The 23442-nt window shown below is 44.7% G+C and overlaps 1 protein-coding gene across 6 annotated transcripts in view; it reads right to left on the minus strand.

Moving 5' to 3' along the window:
* KALRN (kalirin RhoGEF kinase) overlaps positions 1-23442 on the minus strand; it is a 518343-nt gene that overhangs the window by 352173 nt on the left and 142728 nt on the right. For all 6 annotated transcript variants that reach the window (XM_054830972.1, XM_054830978.1, XM_054830973.1 and 3 more), the window contains exon 2: positions 2132-2206. In XM_054830972.1, the coding sequence (XP_054686947.1) occupies positions 2132-2206 (75 nt within the window). The remainder of the gene's footprint in view (positions 1-2131; positions 2207-23442) is intronic.

Raw genomic sequence — 23442 nt, forward strand, 5'->3', positions numbered from 1 at the left:
TGTGCTCCCAGAGTCTGTGCTAACTACAGAATGACTTTTTTTTTTTTTAATCTTGCAAAGTCCAGCTATTTGATTTTTCTGTTTTGGCAAACATTTTCTCTTCTGTGCTCAAAGCATGCTCTAGGAAGTTATTCCATTTTAATTAAAAAGAACCTAGCCATCAGCTGAAGTGCTCAAATCCTTTTCTTAATCTGCTTTATTACAACAACCCAGGGGAAGACTGAACAGTACTTAAAATCTGGGCTGGAGGGTGATGCTGGGGCTATTGCAGTAAGGCACCAGCAGCTCAGAGCATTTTATCTGCAAAGGCCCCTGACAATTGTCGCCCATAGTCATTGCATTTGGAAACCATGGAGAGGTGTAAATCCTAGGACCGCTAGCTAGCTAGCTGTGTCAGGAGCAGGCACATTTTGAGCAGATACAAGTCTGGAGGCTGGTGAATCCATGAGGAGCGAGCTGTCCCTTGTCTGCAGCAGATCACGGTGTGAAACCGTGTTGGCGCTGCTCTTTTAACACCCCCCTACAAAGCAAACTTGGCCCAGGACAGCATCTAACGAGCTGACGATTTGGTGCGAGACCTTCTGGCTCACAGCTGAACACAGGCACCGTCAGTGGAAGGGGCTATATAAACAATCCAGACAGGTTGTCATTATTAAATATTCCATGAATTACCAAATGATCCTGCAGTCATTTCCATGCGAAGCAACAGCAGGAGCCAAGAACTAAATTCCAGGACGGTCCCTGCATAAATTCCTTCCCCGTAGTGCCTGGTTCAGCTTTGTGTCGCAAACAAGTCTGCAAGTACGATGTGTTTTCATGACTATGTTCCCCTCTTCGGAGCAGTGAAAGAAAACATCCACATAAAACATTTCAGGATGTTCAGAATGAGACACCAATGTGAGGTAAAGTAGTCGTGCATGTGAGTACTGCCGGGATAGTCTTGAGTTTTCACACGAGGCTTTTGGTGTCTCACAAACTTTCCTCAAAGTCCTGGATTTTCATGTCGTTGGTCAGAAAGTTTAGGGTTTATAGAGCCACAAATCGTTTTCCCAAGTCACTGCTGGATTTGTGATCCCTGGACCATTTAACTGTCGCTACATGGGAAGACATCTTACATTAGGCAAGGTGAAAGATTTTCCTTCCTGGCCAGGCATCTCCATGGCTCAGCAGGGTAACGAGCCCCCTCTTTATGGGCCCTGCTCCAGCACCCAGGGGGAAGCCGAGGAGGAAGAGTCCGGGCACCTAATGGCCTCGCTGCTGCTCTCCTCCCCTCTGCAGCCAGCATTACGGCGGAGACAAAGGAAACAAAAAGTGAAGACTGCAAACAAGGGGCCGGCTGCTTTCCATGCAGGTTTTCTCATTGCAACAGGGAAGACCACCAAAAGCAGCTTGAATGGTTTGCAATCATCAGAGACGCTGTCACTGGAAATACCCTGGTTTTATGCTGCCAATTTGAGTGACTTCATGGGAGATTATGATTGCTTCAGACTTTCTCTTCCCCCTCTCCCTGACAAGTCGTAATTCACCCTAGAAACAGTATCATCCAAGCCATTCTCAAAGCCTTTTTCATATTGTCCTGTCCTCATCCACCCCCAGGTCCTCAAGATTTGTCTCCTGAATGAAGGCTGTAAATCCTTGTACAGGATGGCAGGAGACCTTTGAGCATCTGAGCTATTACGTAAATGCAGCATCAATGGTACTTTTAACTGCAAGTTGATTGGGATTGCAAATGAAACACCAGCAATTTAGAGGTCTGAGTGCTTCCTACAAATGGGAATGAATGCTATTCACTGACCTTGAACCCAAAGCAGGATCCCTGAACTATTCTGAATGCTGAGACAGCACAGGTCTGGGCTGGAGCTGCGAAGCTGCATTTCATCCCACCTGTGCTGCCCATTTACCTGTTTCTCAGAATATGACAAAAATTGCCATGGGCCAGTTTCTAACACTGTGAGTATTACTGGATAGCCTTGTTCCACATACAGCCCTTTTCTTAGCAGAAGAGCTAATTTAAGTAGTACCAAGTCCAAACATGAAACTGGTCCCTCGTGGCTCTGTAGCCCCCTAAGGACCAGGATGTGGCCAGCAGTGCTCATGCTGGGCTGGAGGGATCCAGAAAAGATGTACTCACCTGACACGAAGGCCACTTTCTCCTTTAGTATAGGAAGGACATCAGCAGCTTTTAAACCATCATTTCGAAAAGAACCTGCAAAACAGAGGAAAACAGGAAAGCCACATTAGAGGAGAGCATGTCCTTGCTCCCAGCTTCACAGACACTCCATGTTTTCTCAAAATCAGACTGGAGAAAGTCTATAAATTACATAAAAGCACCAAGAGACAGACCCTAATGGCTGATACACAAACAGCATTAGCATCAATAGAGATATGTTTGTAAACAGAAAATACAGAGAATCAACTCATCACTTTATCCTTTAGAAGTTCTGAAAGGCTAACAAATTTCCCACCAAGGAACCAGATTTATCCCCGCTGCCTTTTTCACAGACCATACTATTGAGCCGGGGAGATGCCCAGCTTGCACACTGAGCCAGGAGCCTTCGCCCCTCCCTGTTTTGAACACAGTCCAGTCAAAATTGCAGGGAACATGACAGAACATACACATCCATTCAGCATCAGCCCTTGAGACAGATTTGCACAGGGGCTGGCTTTAAAAAGTCTTGCCCCCTTCCCCCCTTTCTGCTATACACAGCACAGCTGGAGATGGAACGGCTCAAGGTGAGGACCACGCTCGGGGGAAGGACGTACTCCTTATGAGCCAGCCAAAGTTTTCCCTGGGTAAGGAGTGGTTTGAAGCCACAGCTCATCCTCAGGTAATTCATGCTGTTTGATTATATGTTAAATATACCCGCACAGGCCATTTGCCTTCCCTGCAGTGCCAAATTATTTCATGTCTCCTGAAAGTTCACCAAAGAAATCAGAGATTTTTACTCTCCCGGAAGCCTTAGGAAAAGAACTGCCAATGGTTTCAGCCACCAACAGCATCTTTCTGCTTTGCAAAAGACCAGGGTAACAGATCACCCCACGGCAGGCTGGACACTGCTATTCCATCAGTGCTATTACAAAACAAAAGGTGGGTTTGAAGGACATCTCTGCAGTTGCTCTGAAAAATAACTCATCCATCACTGGGTAGTGAATACCCATCACAACAAGTGATCTTCAATATGGCCTTAAATCTATTCCAGCTCATCAAAGAGTACAACACATTTGAAACCCTGTATTTTTACTTTCTGCCTTTCACAGGCAGGCAGCAACCACCATTCTTCTGAGATGGTACCAAGGTGAGAAAGTCTTCTCACTAAGCAGATTTCTTGACTGGCTAGACACAGAGCAACATTGCTCCAGCCATCACACCTTCCTTGCTGAACACAGCAGATGATACCTAACCATCTGGGTCTGAAAGGGGGAATGGGGATAAAAGCCCCTCCTATATATTGTCATCTGTTTCTTGCATTGTGCAGCCTGCAAAGGTAGAGTGGTTTGATCCATGCAGACACGTGGAACAGACAGGATGAAGACCATAACAGCCATTTTCACCTGCAACTGAACCTGCGTACCTACAAGTATCATTATTATTATTATTATGGCTGAGTTAATGGCAAATGAGGTAGCATTTGCCATTCAGAGTCAGCTTGTGCAACGAGACTGTCTTGTACATTCAAATACATCCCTCACCAGAGACCAATGGCTACAACTACCTCTCTATATCCCCACATGCTCTCAGGTATCACCTCCACGACACTCAGCTTCAGAAGATGAGCAAGCTCACCAGCTGAGCTTACGCTCATGAAAATCAGCACACAAAGGAGTGAGGTAATTCAATGCAAGGCCAAGACCAATGTAACTGCAATTTGAACAGGCACTGGACCACGGTCTTGAGAGATCCCTAAAGAGCACTTCGCCTTAGTAAATTTTTTTTTGGACCAGGGAAACTAGTTCTGGTTGCTGAACTCTGTGTTCAAGTAAGGAGGACTTTGTGCACTCTGTGTTAAATATACGAGACTTTGCTATTAACTTATCCTCTTAACAGGAATAACCCCTCAGATCCCAGGCCGTGGCTAGCTCTCACATCAAAGGCAGGAACCATTCAGCCACAGGCAACATTTGGAATTTAAGCAGCTTTGTATATAAGCATCTCATCCAACTGTGAAGCAAATGAGAACAGCCAACGTGCTAGACACATCACGATGGCTTGAAGACACTGAAGTGGAGTACTGGGCCAAATTTCTCCAGCTGCAAGATGAGCAGTGTCAGTGCAAGTTGAGTTTTGGCCAATATTTGTTAAATTTGTCAGGGAAACAGTAAAGTCAATTCTTAGGCACTAGACATTATACAACTGAAGTCTTAGTGAACGTTACCAAAAAAATGTCAGTAGGTGTGGTATTCATATATGTGAAACACACAATAAGGACTTCTGAGCAAAAGCCCACTATACTGAAGGCTGAAGGACAATTTCAAACACTCTCCCACAAGGAAGGACTGCATCTCACAGAGGTAATATGCATGAGGCCATCCTACAGCCAGGGAATCAACAAAAGCTCCCAAGAGCTGCAAAACTTCCCTCGGGGTAAGGGAGGAAACTCCTGAAGGTAGATCAGTGCCTAAAGCAATGCTCCCATTCTGGGTGATGTACATGCTCGCCCAAGTGCCAGCTCACGACGCGCAGATGAGGCCATGGCCACTGCTTTCAGAGGTCACTCCAGCTCTTGACAAAATCCTCGCGTTAGCAGCTACATCTCAGAGCATGCTGTCAGGCTTTCCAGCAAGGGCTGGCAGAAGGCATGCATAAATGGGAAAACCAATGGCTGTAGTAAGGGCTCCAAAAGCAACAGCAAATCTGTCTCCAGGAGGGCCCAGCGCAGCAATGATGCATTCCCCAGTTCATAAGTTATTATAAGCATACCCCTAATAATGCTCATTTTCATCCTATCCTCCAGCTGTTTCTAATATATTTGTTTTGTTTGTTTGCGTGCTAGATCCGAAGCCATGTCTGCATAGCACCATCTAATTATTGCCGCAGAGCCTCGGGTATACAACCATCTAGCCAGTTCATTCCTAGACGGTGACGAAGGCTGTACTTTGTATCCTGCCCTACACCTCTCTCCTACCCCTGTAAGACCTGAGCCCTTCTGCAGCAGAATGACAGAGAAGGACAGACGGATGAAGGAAGGGCAGGCTGAGCACTGAGCCATCCTGCCCGTTGTTTGCTGGTTCACCATCATCATAGGCATGGGACTACACAACAGTGGCCCTCTTGCCCTTCTACCTGCAAGTCTCACCATGGTCTCCAAAGAAGCTTGAGCATCACAATCACCTCTTTACCAAAAGAGAGGCACACCTTTATCACATCCTGGCTTCATGTGCTATCCACAGAGCGGGACCACTATGACTATCCACAAACTTTTATTACCCCAGTGACACAAGAAGAAAACACACCATGCCTGCAAAGGTAGCTGACAGAACAATGTATTCTTGTAAACTTGGAAGCACTGAAAAATAAAAAAAGTGGATCCTCAGCACGGCTGAGTCACACTTCAGAGCAGAGCGGCATCACACATGCACAGCCCGTCTCCTAGCAGGGATTCCCTGCGCAGCGGAAGCAGCTCCCAGTTTTAGGTGAGACGCTGTAATGAGAAGCCAGGTGGGTGAGACGGGAAGCTTAAGGCATGCTTCCACATTAAATGCAGCAAACCTGAAATTGAGAAAATGAAATTCCTTTTTCCCTGCACAAATGCCCCAGTTGGCCTGGGGAACCTGCTGCTACAGGACACGGAGGTCAGCAACTCAAGGGGCTTCCCAAACGGGTCAGAGATCTGCAAACAACAAACATCTCCAGGGAACTGTAAAGATTAATAAAATAAGCAAGAGTTTTTGGAAAGCATATAAGCCTACAGACTTTGGAGTGAAAGCCAAGCTCTAACTCTTAGCGTGAAATATAAATTATCCCTGGAGAGAGCCCTGCGGGCTTTAGGATTTCTTTCTCCGAGCAGAGTGCAGGGCCTCTGTTGGAGACACCGTCTTGGGCTAGATGGACCAATGGCCGGCTCCAGAGTGGCTTTTCCTAGAAGAGCTTCAGTTCTAATCTGAAAAATGCAGCTCTTGGCTTCAAATAAAGATCAGCTGCTAGAAATATGGAAATACTTTCTATACTTAAAAAAAGTATGCGTAGGCAAGAAGGCCTCCTGTCAGAGCACTGCATGGGGCTTAATCACTTGGCTCCTGATGCCTTCAGCGGGAGTTGTTCATCCCAAGTCCCATGCGATGTTTCAGGAAAGGCAGCCCACATTCTCATAGTTCTCAGAACAGATTTGACTATTTAAAAACTTTGGCATGAAGTTTCTTTAACCAAACAAAACTGAACTCCTTGGGCTAAACCCATCGCTCGAGGAACTCTACTGGAGTCCAAGAGGCAACAGTAGGATTAATCTGGTCCATATTGTTTCTTTCTTCCTCCCTCAGTAAACGACTCTCCTGTATTTCTTCCCCCCCGCTCTTGTTTTTGGGGTAGTTATCTCCTAGGTTTGTCATAGCCTATTTGCTTTCCTACCTCTTTTTTTTTTTCCCCTCGAAGTCTCAGTGGATTTTATTTCTGTTTGCAGTACGGTAGCATCTTGGCTTTCTACAAAATACAAACAGAAGGGACATCTGATGTGAGCAGAGAGGGGCAGAACAAAGGAGACTTTATTATTCCCATTGTAGCCTTTGCAAACGGAGACACAGAGACATTCACTTGTCCAGTGTCAGCCAGAAACTTTGTGCAGACCTGAACCTTCATTTCCCCAACGCTTCCCCAATGCTTTTCTCATACAACCATCCCTTTGTTTTCTGGCAGAATATAATCCTCCTTTTTCTTCTCTTTACACTCTTGCTTCCTCCTCCTGCCCTTCTCTCCCTATTATTCCTTCTTCTGCATTTCTGCCTCAAATATTTACTTTTTGTGTATGCTAAACCCTTTTTAACCCCTTCTTCCCTTTCCCGCACGCTATTGTCTGTCCCCGCAGGGCTGTGAGCCTTCCTGGTTTGATTTCTCTGATTTTCTACAAGCCAGGGAGAGAGGCTTAGCTGAGGGCTGCCGGGGCCTTTGCCGCTGGGATTTTTCTGGCTGAGGCTCATTGGTTGAGAGGCAGAGAGGCCACAGCATGGCACAAGCATTTGGTTGAATAGAAGCAACATGTGCTCCGGACTAGTATTTTAGCACCATCTGGCAGAGATAAATGGGTCTGGACACTCTGCATCTGCCCATCGCTCCTCTGCAGACAACAGCCTGTTCCTTGATGCAAAAGAAAGAGCATTTCAGTGCCCTGAGCCCCCCCGCAGGAGCCTGCGAGGCTCTCCTGCCACGCTTCCCCGCTGCGGGCAGCGGGAGAACGGGTTTTGACTTCCCAGAGGAAGGAAGGCGGGATTGAATTGAACTGAATCTAAAGGTAGCACCAGCCAGAAAAAATACAAAATTAATCTGTAAACATCATTACCAACTATTATTGAAGACCAACCCAGAACTATATACCTCACTAACACAGGTTATTGTTCTCCTTAATAATCAATAAAAAGTGATACCCGGCCTCAGAGGAAGTGTTTATAGAACTAGGCCTGCAGGTCGGAGAGTGGCATGGACAGGGTGAAAGGCAGGCTGGACTAGCACCATAGCCCTGGGCAAGGATGGTGGCTGTCCCCCTCCATCCTCAGTTCGCTGTCTCAGGCAAGAACTTCTTACCTAGTGCTCCTGACACGTCTGCCCTTCCTAAACGAATGAGTGCAGCAAACAGGCTGTCTGCTTTCAACATACCTTGAACATGGCCGCAGCATGCAACGCTCATCTGGGGAGACCAGCAAAAGCTAACACGGACATTGCTGATATTTTCCGTGGAAGCACAGCTGGCACTGGATGTGCTTCTCACCCCACGCAGAGCCAGAGCTAGAGCTTGCTTTCAGCTCTGCAATGGAAATGTAAATAATCCCTGGGACCTTCGCAGACTTGCGATGGTTTTCCCGCCATATAATTGAAGACCCACATAGCATTTAAACTTGTGGCTGGAGTCTACTTATTTCTGCATGGGTAACTATTTAAACACAGGATTATAGACATACAGGTATGCAAAGTGGGCTACAGGTACCTCAGAGAGGATCCAACCATAAATCTGCTCTGAATCTGATATCTAGTACTCCTGTCAGTCTTGTACGGAGTAAATGTTTTTATGCCACCAGATCTAGTGTGCAGACTGACACACAGACCCACGCCATAGCCTCAAAAGTTGCAAGAACCACGGACACCAAATAGATGGTCTGCACAGAAGACTAACCTCTCTGCACCACATGCCAAGCACTTTATCCTAGCCGAGACAAAAGTTATACTCATTACATTGCTGCATTTATTCTAAAATGAAAAAGTGAATGTTGTTTTTAAATGTAATACTGAGGCTCAGTCCAAGACTAATATTATTTTCTCTGCGTTTCCTTATTCTGTCCTTCCTTTTATTAATTATACACCACTACCGCTCACTAGAACATCCTTCTGGGCACAGCTATCTGGCGGCAATACTACAGGCTACCTCTGCTTCCAAGTTTTGCCAGTGCTTGTCAGAGGTCCAGCTGCTTTTCTGTCTGCGCTACACCGACCGGTCGGTCCCTCTGATTTCCCACTGCCTGAATCCCTGCAAAGGGCCAGCCACTGCCAGCACAGCCCCCCTCTCTCCCCTGCCTGTAACACTGGGACAGGCAGGGCTGGGGTTTGGGGGAGCTTGCTAATTGCTGAGATTGTTATTCCTTCCACGAGGTACTTGGCAGCATCGAGCCTCCCAGCACAGCCTTTGAATGTCCACACATTTAAACAGTAGCCTCGGCTTGAAAGCACGCCAAAGAATAGGCAAGGCTTCAAGAAAGATACAGCCACTCACAGCAAGCACGCAAATTCATTCGCCTCTGTGCACATGTGGCCTCTAATAAGCTGTGTTCAGCATCTGAAGCCTAAAACATCGCATCCGGTGCGTCCCACCTAAGCCAAAAGCCAGGCTTTGCCTTTTCATACGTGGCACAAAACCATTCAAAGCATCAGAAGGATACCAAATTAATGCACAATCTGCGGTGAAGGCTCTGCTTCATCTCCATCCATGGGGGATTTTATTCATTTCATTTTAAACATACACTAATAGAGATGCTAAGAGAATGCAATGACTGCGAGTCAATCTTCTATGCATTTCCTTTTTATTTTCATCAGGACTTTGGAATCAGGCTGAGATCTTTCAGTTTCTACCCTTAGAAAAATAATTAGACATTATAGGTAGCCCCGTGGATAGCACATCTGACTGCTAGTCAAAAGACTTGGCTCTATTTGTGGTTCTGCTCCTAAACTGCTTTGTGATCCTGAAAAAGCTGTTTTAATGGCACTAGATCTTGGTTTTCCTCTCTACAGAACAGAAATAATGACTGCCCACATTAGTAAAGAACAGTCAGGTCCACAGACCTCAAAAGCACCTTACAAACACGAATTAATTTTGTCTCCAAAAACCTTTCTGAGGCAGCGAACTGTTGCAGTGTACTTTTATAGATAGGCAAAAATGAGGCACCAACAGTAGGAAAGGCTTGCCCTGGTGATCACAGTAAGGACTTTTTGGGCAGGAAAGGGAGATGTTAAGAGAATTGGAAAAATTAGGTCATCTGACACATACTCCTGTGTTTTATTTCTTAAGTGTGCAAGGGATGGATGTGCTGCCCCAGAGGGAAATGAGTGTTCAGCACCTTGAGCTTTTAGTCATTAAGTGTCTTGCTGTAGATTGCACTACACATCAGTGACCACCCAGACACAACAGTCTTTTATGATGTTAATAAAGAGTTATGGGCCATTTGTAATCTGAAGTCACATTTTAAACATGGCCATGGTTTCTACCTAAGCCTCGCATGCATGAATATTTTCTTTTCATTTCACTCCCTTCTCAATTACAATTGGATTCCTTATGGAAACATTCCTCAGAATTTTATAATGCTGTAAAAAGTTTAGCTGATGGATTCCTGTAGGAAGGATGCAAGTTCTCTGTGAAGTTACAGAGGTTGGGTACTCAGCATCTCACCCTCTACTTAATTCTGTAGGTTAGAATAATTTCCTTGAACTGGCATTGGTTTAGTTGACAGGCTTTTTCCAAAGAGCTGCAGCAGGGCATCTGCCAGCACCTGCCACGTATCAGTGACGTGCTTAGGGCTTCCCATCCGCCTCTCTGACAGCCTCCCTCTCGGATCCTGGAAGTCCCCAGCCGCCAGTAACTTCTCTAGGACAAAAAAAATAAAATAAAATATCTAATTATGTACAACATTCAGGAGGCACTTTGCTGAAACGCCAGCCTTACAAAGGAACCATATGCCAGTGCCTCAAGTGTGCTTTGCAAACATCTGCCTCCCAGGGGGATTTCATGCCAGACAGTAAGAAAGCAACTTTAATTAGAGGCCAATTGAGATCCTTGTCCCAAGGCCTGTGACTTCCCTAAAAAACAGAAAAAAAATCCCAAACAAACAAAGCAATCGCATTTGTCCCCATGTTTAAAAACAATCTGTACATTTTCTTTTTTAACGCAGAGTTCTCTTTTTAATTTTTCTGACAGGGTTCAATGTCTGAACAGACGCGCAGGCTGACAAAGCTCCCATTGCCTTCAGAAAGATCCCTGTCCAGGAAGGAAAGTTGTGTCCAGTGTGAGTGGCGGGGTGGGTTTTAAATTTGTCATTTTTGATTGTGGTTCATCCAACATTCACAAACTAACACCTCACTATTAATTAGGCTTACATTTCCCTCTGTCTCACCTCGCCTCAAATCCCATCTGATCAGATACATTTCTTCCTTTGCTCATCCCCTTCAGTCCCTCTTTCTTTCTGCTAGGGCTTATGATTTCATCTTGCAGCTACTGTGTCATCCTGTGAAACTGATTTTTAAAAACAATTAACAAAATGAAAACCCAAACCTGCAACTCAAAGGGGAGTTTCCCTTCCCGTGCATGATTTCCCCGGTTAGGGATAAAGCGAGATCCATGCCCTAAGCTCTTGAAATGGGACAGGCAAGCAGAAACCATCCCTGCAGAGAGGTGCGTGGGAGAGCAGCCAAAGCCCTGCCGGGATCACAGGGGCTGTCCCCACCCGAGTGGGACACAGATCATCCAGACTAGGCAGTCGCAGGTCTCTGGCTGATGGACCTCCACACAAAGCCAGCAAAACCAAGGCGGGAAGAATGGCAGAAGAAAGCACGCCAGCTAACGGCAGGTGCTGGCGGGGGCACAGGGAAGGCTCAAGGTCTGCGATGTGATGCTGGGCTGCTCCGACAGCAGTTCCCCGCAGCCCCGACCTGGAGAGCAGGACCTCCCTTCACACCCCACTCTCCTGTCCTTATTTCAGTTTCCCAGGGTCTCCTCCTCTGCAAACCAATCTAAAACCAACCCCAGCCCACTGACAGGGACCGTGCATAACCCACTTGCAGCTGAGTTCAGATTGCCCAGACCTCTCTAACGAAGCACCGAACTGTAAAGCGGTGGCGGCAGTAGCTCCTCCGAGGGTCTCGCAAGGAAACGCTCTGAGTGTAACAGTGATCGGTTTAACTTCCCCAACAACATCCTAAATCTAAACAAAACCAGGGCAAACATTTTACATACATCGGCAGGAGGGGGAAGGCAAGACGCTTACAGGACTAAATAATTTATCTGCCTCTCTTAAGGATGCTGACATTTTTGACACACATTAAACATTAATGAAAATCATTTTATGGATGGCTGAGTCATGCCAGTCAATGCATAATCTCCTGCCTCTCCACCTGCCCCTTTCACCCTCATCTGGCTCCTATCTCGGAGCACAGCCACTTGTAACTCTGCCCCCGAAAGAGGCCGGGCTCCCCCAGATGCCAAAGAGCAGAGCAAAAGCACCGAGGGGGCTGAACAGACCCTAACAAACACATGGACAAGAACCAAGCCCACTGAGTCCTAACCCCGCTGCTGTTAAATTCACAAACCTGCTGTTTTGTTAATTAGCTAACACGAGATGCTGTGAATCATTTTGGAAAGCAAATTACCTCCCTGATTTCTAAAAGCTTCCTAGCCACATTTTTTTTTAAACTTACTATTTTTTCCTTCTCCTAATGTATAAATGCCAATTAAATTACTGCCTGCCTCTGTTTAATCTAATGTTAGCCTACTCATATTTTCAGCCGCTCCCTAATGCCAGTACGGCCCCTTATGCCCAAATCTCTTTAGCATGCTAGTATAAATGTTTATAGCCCTAAGACTTACTGTTGTAAGAAGCTTGACATTTTTGTGGCAAAAACCTGCAATGTTATTGTAATGTTGAATAGAAAACGATCACCAATGGGTTGAAAATGCAGCTTTCCTTGAGTTTGTTCCAGCTAAAGACACATATAAAGAGATGACTGGGATTAAAGCCTCACTAGCTGTCTGGATCTCTTCCTGGACAAGCAGTCCTTAAATTTACTGAAATGGTACTCACCAGAAGGTAGAGTTACACAAAGCCACTGGGCAGCCTTCAAAGACAGAGGATACGCATTTAATCTCATCTCACATATCACATTAGATTGTGAGACTGGACACCAGAGTTACCAGAAATACGTTCTTCATCTCAAACATACTTTTCTTTACGGAAGGGCCTAAAATATATCTAACAAGATTATCGCCTAAACTCAGTAAATAGGCTTCTTTTCACTAAGGGGAAGCTCAGAGCTGCACAAATAACCGGCTACAGGTTAATGAGATCTGACTGATCTCCAGAGGGTGCAAGCTGCTGCTCTATAGATCCCTGACAGCTGGAGTCAAATGACCATCCAACTCATCCCTAAAACACAGGGAAATAGTTTGGGGCCCCTCTTTCCAGCCCAGTGCCAGGTTGCAAATGCAAAAGCCACAGACCTGACATTGTTTCCTGATTTTTTTCAACAGAAGTGACAGAAGTGCTATATATTTGGAATGATTTTTTAATTTTGCAGATTGCATTATAAAATCCTTTTCCCATGCACATCTTCCCTTCTTCTGAAGGGATTTTACTGGTTGATGATTTCCCTGATTTCAGTTTCACCGAATGGCACGGTCTGCAAAAAGCAGCAATTCCAGGCAGCAGGAAACTGTCACATGCAAAGCGGTGGTAACAGCCCACAAAGTTCATTAGAAAGGTCTCCTAAACATACTGAAATTATACATTGATCACAGACGACCTCTTGCAGCCTGCAGTTTCTTACCAGGATCTTGCTACAGGCAGCCACCGAGCCTCATTTGAGTACAATACTGAGGAACAGACCCCAATCTAAACCCAGCTAAGCCAACAAAAGGACATTTTTTACCTTCAGTAAATTAGAAATGAGGGGAAAATACAGCTCATCCTTTCCCCCACATCTCCTACCACAGTTGAGATTTCACACCAGTTTTAATAACCTATTTTTATATTTTTCCCCAGCCAGGAATCCATCCTGCATACACATCTCATTCGAGGCATCCCTGCTCTCCAACACAAACATGCACCCACACACACCTTCTCATATTTTGGCTCTGGATTGGCTGATAAAAGGACATTTATGTTTCCAGCCTACGACTCAGCCTGGGGTTTCCATGACCTTTTCCTGCAAACTCCAGCTCTGCTGCTGAAATGACTTGTCCATTATGTTAGTTGTTCAATAACTCTTAGGCACTACCATGCTAATACAGCTTTGAATAAATGACAAGTCACAGTCAGAAGTCAATGAAACATTAGGAGTGATGACAAAACAAAAATGGCAAGTTAACTGCGCAAAGGAAAAGAAAGAAATGCACCGATATTTTCCTGTCTGTTTCCAAAGCAAGGACAGAATGAAAGATGGGCTGCAGAGAACAGATTCATCATGCTTTGGCTTCATTATTATAATAATTAATTTATATTAGCAGGTGCACATTAAGAAGGTGTGTTTCCACCCCTCTGCCACCACCAGCTGGTGCAACATGCGTGTGTCAGTCAGGGGAAACAGCAGTTGTGCTGATGCCCCTCGCCATCCGTCTTACATCTGCATCCCAACTGCAGCTTTGTTATGGGGTCCAGTCAGCATCACTGGTACACGGCTGCAGAAACACATCGTGGAGAACAGCTCCTACCCAAAAGTGCCTAAAATGGCCAAAGCCAGCTATGGTTGGAGACAACCAAACACGGCATTTCTCATATTTCATGGCAGCTGACTGATGGCAGAGTGCAAGTGTCATGGCCAGGGATTTGAGGCAGGACATTTATAATAACCTTTTATAAACCTGACATTTATAAACCTGCACTGGAAAAGTAGCTAGGACTTCCCAGTCAGAACTCTTGTTCCTGAGGAACGTATCACGGAAATGTTCATGAGTCCACAGATCTCTGTTTTATATCTCATCCGGTGGATCCCAGCACAGGATTTGGCCCAGTGCCCACCAGCAGGGTTCAGGGATACTACCTGGGACTGAGAGGGCCAGAAAAATACCCTCTTGGTAATGCCTGCTTAAATCGTGTGATCTGATGAAAATGCAACCTGTGGAAATATGTCTACCCTCTCCATCACTTCTCTGGGAAGCCCTATCAAATGTTGCAATATCCATTTATAGGAAGGTGTACATTAACTCCAGAAAGTCGAGATACATGACAATGACTACTAATGAAAGCTGCAGGATAAAGCAATAATGACATGCTTGTGCATAAAAATGCATATTGAAATATTACAGAAAGAAAGTTACCATGCAGGAAGGTACAAAATACAATTTTCTGAGTTGTACACTGGCTTAAATGATACAGATAAACAACCTTTTCACAGCCATGAAATGCTTCTTTGGAAATGTTTTGTGAACTTGCATACAGAGAGTAAAACAAAGAGATAAATAGTCTCTTCTTCCCCTGCACTGAGGAGCTACAGTACTGAGCACACTGCCTGCTATAAGACTACTGACAATTAAGGATGTGTCACCCTGAGCAGTATCTCTGTCTGCACGTATCTAATCTGCCCATTATCATCATCCTCAGCCGCCGCAACACGACCATGCACAGAAATCCTACATTATGGGAATAAATATCCATTGAAGCCAAAATGGCAAGTCAGCTGAGCACATAAATTGCCCAGATTCTACCCGAGGACAAGAATAATTATCTTTCCAAATCCACTTTAAAACCCTCACTAAAGAATACTTTCCAAAGAGGTCAAGCCCTGATGATAGCTAATACTTTCAAATGAATCTTTGTTATTGCCCAAATACAAAGAGCTGTTTTAACGCATCACGCCAGAAGAATGCCTCCTCCAGGAGCGAGCCTGCCCGCATTTGTAGAGATCATCACTTGAGCGTTCGGTAAGTCATATGACTTTGTGGCTTTGAAAGACTGCACTTTGATGTCCAACGGACAGATGTCAGCATAAAAAGATAGGGGGGGAAAAAGAAAGTCCAAGCTCTGTGCAGCTAGCAGTAATTGACAAAACAGCAGTGAGCTTGTGTGTGGAGACCAAAAGAGCAACAGCAACTGAGCCACCTCCTCGCCCCTTTGCTTCCAAAAATTGTTTAGCAATAGTGTAGGTACAAAAGTGCCAGTAAGGTGCAGTGCCCTAAGTCACCGCCACCTGCTCAGCAATGTGGCTATGCAACCACTTACACTACTTCTAGCTCAGGAGCACCCACCACTGCTAGAAAACAGGTACCTGGCAAAATGGTGCACTTGAAGCTGTAAGACCAGTTAGTCCCTTGGGTGTCAATTGTTTGAGGAACAGTGTGTTGTAGCTTACGCTACCACTGTCACTGCTGTTCCAGGGATAAACAGAAGGCTTCTATCATCAGTGTTTTCTATCCAGCCCTTTTCACAAGCACCGCTATTCAATTATAATGATTGTTTTGTTAAGTGTGGTTCTACTCGGAAAACTGACTCCATAAAAATAGGATCGTGGAGTTCATGTTTATTGCATCTCAATGATTTCCAGTTAAACACAGTCAGTTTACAAGTGAAAAAGATGTTTGGTTTGTTTTTCCAACTACCAGGTCTACAAACTCATGCTGGGATCTAGAAGTTAAGTTGTCATCTTTTTGGCTTGTACAATTGCAAAAGGAACGAAAACGAATTCTGCTCGCCCACTCCTGGAGTGGCTGCATATTTCCAGCTTCAACAGAGATAATAACGAATAAAAATGAAGACAATATTTTCAAACCCACTTATCTAATTCTGTGCTTCAGGGCTGCAGAAAGGTAATCTGATTTTGAAAGCTACTCCAAGGGCAGCCTGAAGTGACAAAGACTTAAATACCACTTAAAATCTTACTGCATGTTTAGGTACCTAAATAGTATGTACCTAACTTTAGGCACCCATTTTTCAAAACCGTTCCCCTTAATTTAGTCAGCAAATTAATCAGATTTGCATGTGATTACACATAGATAGCAGATCATTTCAGTAGGAAGGTGCTATTTTTATATAGACACTTGTCGGAGCAGAATTGCATGTTAAACTAAAATTTATGAGTCCGCAAGCTGAGTTTGTATTAACTATTTGACAGCTGCAAATTACTGCATTACAGACATCGCCAACTTGCTTACACAGACACGTGTGCGTACACGTAACTTAACCATTCCCCAGCAGTCTATCTATAAAAACTCAGAGTTGTAGGCGTTATCAGGTTTCCCTCGTGGCAACTCCTACAGGTCGTAATCAGGTATCTGAGCCCCACTATCACACGCATGAAAGAAACAAGCTGTTCTAGGGGCAGAGGAACTCCTGAAACCTGTTTTTCTATGGATTAGCTTCCTACCACATTGACAGACAGATCCTCCAACTCTTTGTCATGTGCCCTATGAGTTCCTTACAGCAAACCTTACACTCTTCAAACATGCCTTTGCTTCTCCCCATTCCATCCCCTCAATACATCCAACTCTCTCCTTCAGGGTTCCTGTGCCAACTGGTCTTAGATGCCACCGGTCAAACATATATTACAGAATCATAGAATGGTTTGGATTGGAAGGAACCTCAAAGATCATCTAGTTCCAACCCCCTGCCATGGGCAGGGACACCCTTCGCTAGACCAGGTTGCCCAAAGCCCCACCCAACCTGGCCTTGAACACTTCCAGGGAGGCGGCATCCACAACTTCTCTGGGCAACCTGTTCCAGTGCCTCACCACCCCTACCGGGAAGAATTTCTTCCTAATATCTAATTGAAATCTCCCCTCCTTCAGCTTAAGGCCATTCCCCCTTGTCCTATCGCTACATGCCCTTGTAAACAGTCCCTCCCCAGCTTTCTTGTAGGCCCCTTTAGGTACTGGAAGGCTGCTATATGGTCTCCCCAGAGCCACCTTTTCTCCAGGCTGAACAACTCCAACTGTCTCATAGTCTTCATAGGAGAGGTGCTCCAGCCCCCAGTGCTGCTCTGTGGACCCCAGTATGATGGATGCTTTGAGCCTTGCAAAGGATCTGAAAGAGCCTTAGCTAGCAGCTGTAGGTGACACACAGATTTATTGAGGGTAAACTGAGGGAATGTTTGTCCCATTAACCAGTTGTCACGAAGCATTCCTCCATGACCCATGGTACAGCCGTGTTAATGCTGACCACCCCATCTGGGTCTGGGCTTTGCCTCCTCCTGCCTTGTGCCTTTGGGGGTTAATAACAATATGTGATGGCAACCAAAGAGATAATGCATAAGAACTTACAGGAAAAGTGGGCTGAAAATAAGGGCTGGGAACATGGCTAGCATTTACAGTTGGAGGAACTTTCCAAAATAGTAGCCAGTTTTACACACCTGGCCTTTCCACACTAGTTTCACAAGGTGGAGGTGCCTGCTTGCAGGGGCAGTCCTGCCAGGTCATCCTGGCAGCTTTACTGTGGCTCTCCTCCCTTTCCTATCCCCCTCCATCAAGGACAAGTAAGGGTGTTTAATTAAATCCAAATGTTATCATTTTTAGCTAAGTGTAAAATTGTTGATTTGGAAAGAACCGAGCCTGGTTTTCATCATTAAGGAGCGCTGTGATCAATGTAACATCGGGCCAATTACGGTGGTTATGGCGCTGAGAGATGTATTTCTGTTCTCTGGCTCTCATTATGTATTCAGGAATAAAGCAAAGGAAAGTGCAACCTCAAATGCTAATTGCGCTGCTTAGGACACATTCACTCCCAAGGAGCTCCTTCCAGGGCACCTTCAATCACAGAGCTATTTAGTGCCAGGCAATTGCCAATCCTTTCCCACTCCAGTCCCAGTCAAGGTCTTGCCCGCAATGATGAAATCTGCCTAGAGATTTTAGAAACTCATAGTCACGCAAGCCCAGGTTGTTGCTCCTGCAAACAAGTCACTGCTGACTTGCCTTCATAAACTGTCAGGGGGATGCTGAAACAAGCACAGCGAGAAGGAACGAGTGTACTTGTGGCTCATTCCATCCTCCGGATGATATTTTCCCAGCACGTAGTCACAGCTCGTGCTATTTGAGTCATCCTCATCTGAGAATGCAAATAGTTCCCAACCAGTAATACAGCATTTCTGCTTTCAGGCTTAGAGCTCGGCTTCTCTAACAATGCTTCAAGTTGAGCTGGGTCCTGAAGAGCCAGGGGCTGTTCGATGCCTGGAGAAGGGACCTTGTACGGATGGGATGGTGGGATGGTAGACAATGAAATGCTTTGGGATGAAGGGAGAAGGGAGCCCTCCCAGTACCACTGCCTTTAGACTTTGGATTAAACCCTGTCCTTGGTCAGTGCAGAGAGGAGCAGCTCTACACAGTTTTCACAGAACTGTAGGTTTATCCCACTGAAATCATCCTTCAGTTCCACATTTCTATGTGACTTTCCTCATGGTTTCTCTGTGAATTATTTTAATTCCTTATAAGAAGAAATGGATTTGCCTTGCCATTTACAGCACAGGACTTTGCACAGTTACTGACTCAGAACTGAATGCTTACTGCTGGATTCCCAAGAAAAATAACATTAAATTGGAGTTTAGGTTGAGTAAATTCAGATATCTGAAAGTAAAAATAGTATTTTGTGGGAAGGTGTAATTATTCCAGACAACCAAGAGAAATCCAGAAAATTTGGAGCTGAGTTAAATGTAAAAGCAAACCAAGATGGCTCAGGTATGAAAAACAGTGTTAAGGCACACCAGCAAAGTTGCAGAGAGCCTTCAGGGATGCCAGGAAACAAGTGCACAGCTATGGCTAGTGTGCAGTACTACTGATGATAACTGCAGATTAAATTGATATTGAAAGCCCATTTCATTTTTTATCTTTCCGTTATTAAATTATTTTAGGATGAGAAAAAGGAGACCACATATCTGTCTGCTAAGAGTATCATGCAGGTATACCACATTCATCTGGCAATAAAGCCATCACAGACAATCCCTTGGCTCAAAGCCTCAGGATTCATATCTGACTCAAAAGTTGCTTATAAATTAATTTAGCCTGGGAAACAGCCTCATAAACATGGGATGTTTCTAACCTTTCCTTTACTTATTGTCCTGAAAAAATGAGAGATGGTGAAGATGCCCAGACATCAGTGCAGGTCCCAACCACTTTGTATGACTCATACAAGAGCGCTCTCCAGAAATTAACACTGAACCCACACTTGTGTTTTATTCCTTGGAGGAAATGGCCTTCTCTTCCTTGGCGTACCCTCTCCGAATGCCTCTGAAGGAAGTAACCCATGTCACAGCAAAGATAATAAAAGCTGTGGCCCCGTATGTGAGACCTTCCCCCAGGCTCTGCCTGGGGTCTCGCTGTGCCAACTCTGGTCTGCAGGAAGCTCTGACATTTTCCTTGATGGTCCCAAGATAAGGAAGGATAACGGTTACCGGGGTTATCCTGAAACATTTGCATTTGAATCCCAGTCACAGACGTGACGTGTGATCACACGCAAATCGTTCGCTCTTCCTGCGTCTCGGTTCACCCATATGCTGGGGACAGCGTGTTTCCTTACCTCCCGAGAGCAGCCGCAGAGCCTGGAAGCAGCATCTTGTCTTTTCACTGGCCAAGAAAATTTCTTACCATCAGTGGTAAGTGGGTGTTTTCTTTGTACAGTTTGCTCAAAGGGAAAGAAAAAGACAGAAAGAAAAGATGTAAAGCTGTTCTAGAATGAAAACATGTCCATCTCTAGAAAACTGAAAAAATATTCAAGTGCTACTCATTTAGCAATGCTGCCAAGTCTTGAGCAATTAGTCTGCTGACTGCTTGAACTTTGCTGGGTGTAATCTAGTTTACCATCAGTCCAAGCCACAGGACGTTTCTAGCACATGGTGGTCACAGAGTGCTATTCTCAACTGCCCCACTTGGCCTGTTTTGACCCAGTGAAGACCTTCAGGTGCAACCCACCATCCAGTGCCAATTTCTAATGGAGAAAATGAGAAATAAGAGTGGAGAATCCTACGTCCATAAAGAAAACCACCTTGCCTGAGTCATCCCTGAGCTTTGAACACACACAGTGATGAGCAGCATCGCTCATTTCCCAGAGCAGATGCCATGGAGAACTGTGTGCTTGGAGGCAAAGTGCATCTACCGTGTGGGTGAAGGAAGAGCGGCATGGGAAAGCCAAGTCCCTCGTTGAGGTCACGCATGGGGTTATCACAGGCTCAGGATAAGCCCCTCACCCCCACGCAGAGCCCTGTGCCATGCACCGCACTGCCGTGCCTGACAGAAACCAGGACTGGATCAGTCGCTTGCTTATCCTCCACGCTGCAGATGTTTACAGGCGTTTTTTACTAAACACTTCAAAAAGGCACTTGTCTCAGGAGTTTGTTTACACATTCTCAATCTTATGAGCTTTCAAACATTTCATTAGATCCGAAATTCCCACCACAGCAGATACCGACCTTCAGATGGTATGGAATCTGGGTGGTGGAAGAGGCATTTAAGCACAGAGTGGGTGTTAGCCCAGATCTCTTCCTCCTCAAGCCTTCCTTACATCTGACAATGACTGCACCAAATTTCTGAGCAATAACAGCTCCAGAAGTTGGCAGATTTGAAAATAAAACATGAAACCACACACTTAATCACCTGGGTACTGGAGCATATAATTTCTCTATCAACAAGCCTGAAAGCTGCCAACGCAGTTGCAGAAAGGAGCTGCATTGTGGGGCAACAAGCACAAGTCTTTTGTAAAAAGTTTTTTGCAGAAGCGAGAACACCTGGTCACCAAAGCTATCACCTTCAACTTTTAAGACATATGCCCCAACTCTGCGTGGGATTTTCAGTGAAATGAGGATGAAGATTTGGTCCTCAATAGGAAAACCTACACACTGAAATCTGGAGTAATCAGTTGTTGGTGTCTACTCAGGTGAGACTCGGGTGAAGCAGCACTGACACCAAATTCTCTCTCATTTAAAGTGCTTGTTCCATATGGCTGCATGTGAGGTGCTAAGCAGGGCATGGAGAGGAAGCTGGCAGTCAGCGGTGTTTGACGTGTGGCTAAAAACCAAAGATGGCTTCAGAAAAGAAAAACTCTCCCTGCTCCCAGTCTTCCAGTCAGAGTCATATCTAGACCAAACCCAATAATGTGGCCAAAGAAATTCAAAGGAAATTCATACTAAACATGGGGAAAAATGTCAATGGGCAGCAGAGAAATGTTATATGAGGATATTAATGACTAGATGATCTTTGTCCTTCATCCCACTTTGCTGCGAGGGAAACCAGGTGTCGCACAGGACTACTTCTAGCTGTCAGATCTGTTCTTCCAGACAGGAGAAGTGGTCAAGATCTCTGATGCATCTCTACTACAACAGGTCCCAGCCACATGTTTTTCTGGAACAGAAGGCCAAATTCCAAGGCCTTTCCAAGGCCTTTTTTAGGCCAATACCCAGATTTTACTGTGAGGGAACTTGTGCTGAAAGCCAGTCAAGCAAGTCATAAAGAGATGTGCTCATCTCTGAGCCCTCCAGGCTGGAACTGTATCTGTTTATAGGAGGTTCCTGTTAGGGAACTTTGGTCATCTGGGAGATGATGTTTATCATTTATTCAGGCTGCATACTTTTTTATTCAAGCCACAGATACATATTATTGCTCGACAACAGGGTAATCCCCATGGCTACCCCATGTTGTTCCTCTAACCCAACCAGAATTTATAGGAATTTAATGGAATACATAGGACTTTCCTGAAAGAACAAGACTGCGTGATAGCTCAGAATTGCCAGGCCTTTCCAGCTGAAAGCTGGGGTGAAAACAGACAGTTAATCAGTGAAAATGAAGACAATGAGTCAGAAAAGAGAAAGTGAGAGAGACTCCTATACTTTTTAATGAAAATATTATCCTATTAAATTAGATGAATAAAAGTCAAAAGAAGAAAATTTCAACGTGGCACAAGTTAAAAGAATTGCATTTTTATACAGATTTTCTTATCCTGTCTTCTAAATAGTCAATAATCTGTCGCACATAAAACTGTAGGACAGTAATTGGAAACAGAGTCTGGTCCCATGACAGGAAATAAACTCTTACCAATGGCTTTTGCAGATCTCAGTCAAACAGTTGGGAAATTGGTAGTCTTGGAAATTAATACATAAGATCATGATCTTAGAGAAGGATATAGCAAATAACACTTATCTGTAATGAGTCCATGCTGGTTTTTTGCCAGAAAGATAACCCTTGAATAAGAAATCCAGCTATTTCCTGGTTTGGACTTTGTCAGGATTCCTGGTAACAGCATTGAGGAGAAAACCCACGTAATTTGCTTGGCAAACTGAGACAGACTCCAGCTTCGAAGCAAGCACAAATAAGAGATTTTCTAGCATCTCATGAGCTGAGCTAAAGACAATAGCAGAGCATTATATAACGTGACAGAAACCCATTTTCACCACAATCCATTAGTGCAGCTGAATCACTCAATTCTGCAAACTGCACTGATCATTCAACATTAATTGGGGCAAATTAAGTTATAATTTATGACTTTTCTCCTTCATAATTACTTATGGAAGGAAATCGTGAGGAACTAACAATTAAGACGATGGGAAAAAGCTTCAGAGTAATTTGTTGAATCCAAGTGTTCTTTCTTTTTCTTCCCCTTTCTCTCTGCTTACAAACAGACTAGTAACCTACCTGTCAGTTACTTAAAGGATTAAACAGAAGAAACCAGCATAGCAAGGAGATCTGGAAACCAAGGGTGGAATCCACCGGAGTCTGAGGCCAACAGACCGACAGTCCTGGCTCAGTGTGACTTGTGCAGAGGCTGTGCCTCTCTTTTTGCAGAATGATGATTTTGACCCTTAATGAAATCAAGAAATCGTTTCAAACAAGACCAATAACTACTGCTTATCTTATATGCACAGAAAAGGAAATTTAACTTGGGCTCACAGGCAAATTACAAAGAAAAAGAAAACCTCTAGCAATGTAACCTCATAACCAATTATTCCCTTCACAGCCTATTATTCCTTGCATATTGTCAGTCCTCTTCAGTTAAATGCCTTGTGCTATTTTAAAGACTATAAATCAGTGCCAGTTCAAATTAATGTTGTAAATTCATGCAGATGAGGAAGATATACAC

Source organism: Grus americana, chromosome 6 (genome assembly GCF_028858705.1).
Source record: "Grus americana isolate bGruAme1 chromosome 6, bGruAme1.mat, whole genome shotgun sequence".
Lineage (NCBI taxonomy): Eukaryota > Metazoa > Chordata > Aves > Gruiformes > Gruidae > Grus > Grus americana.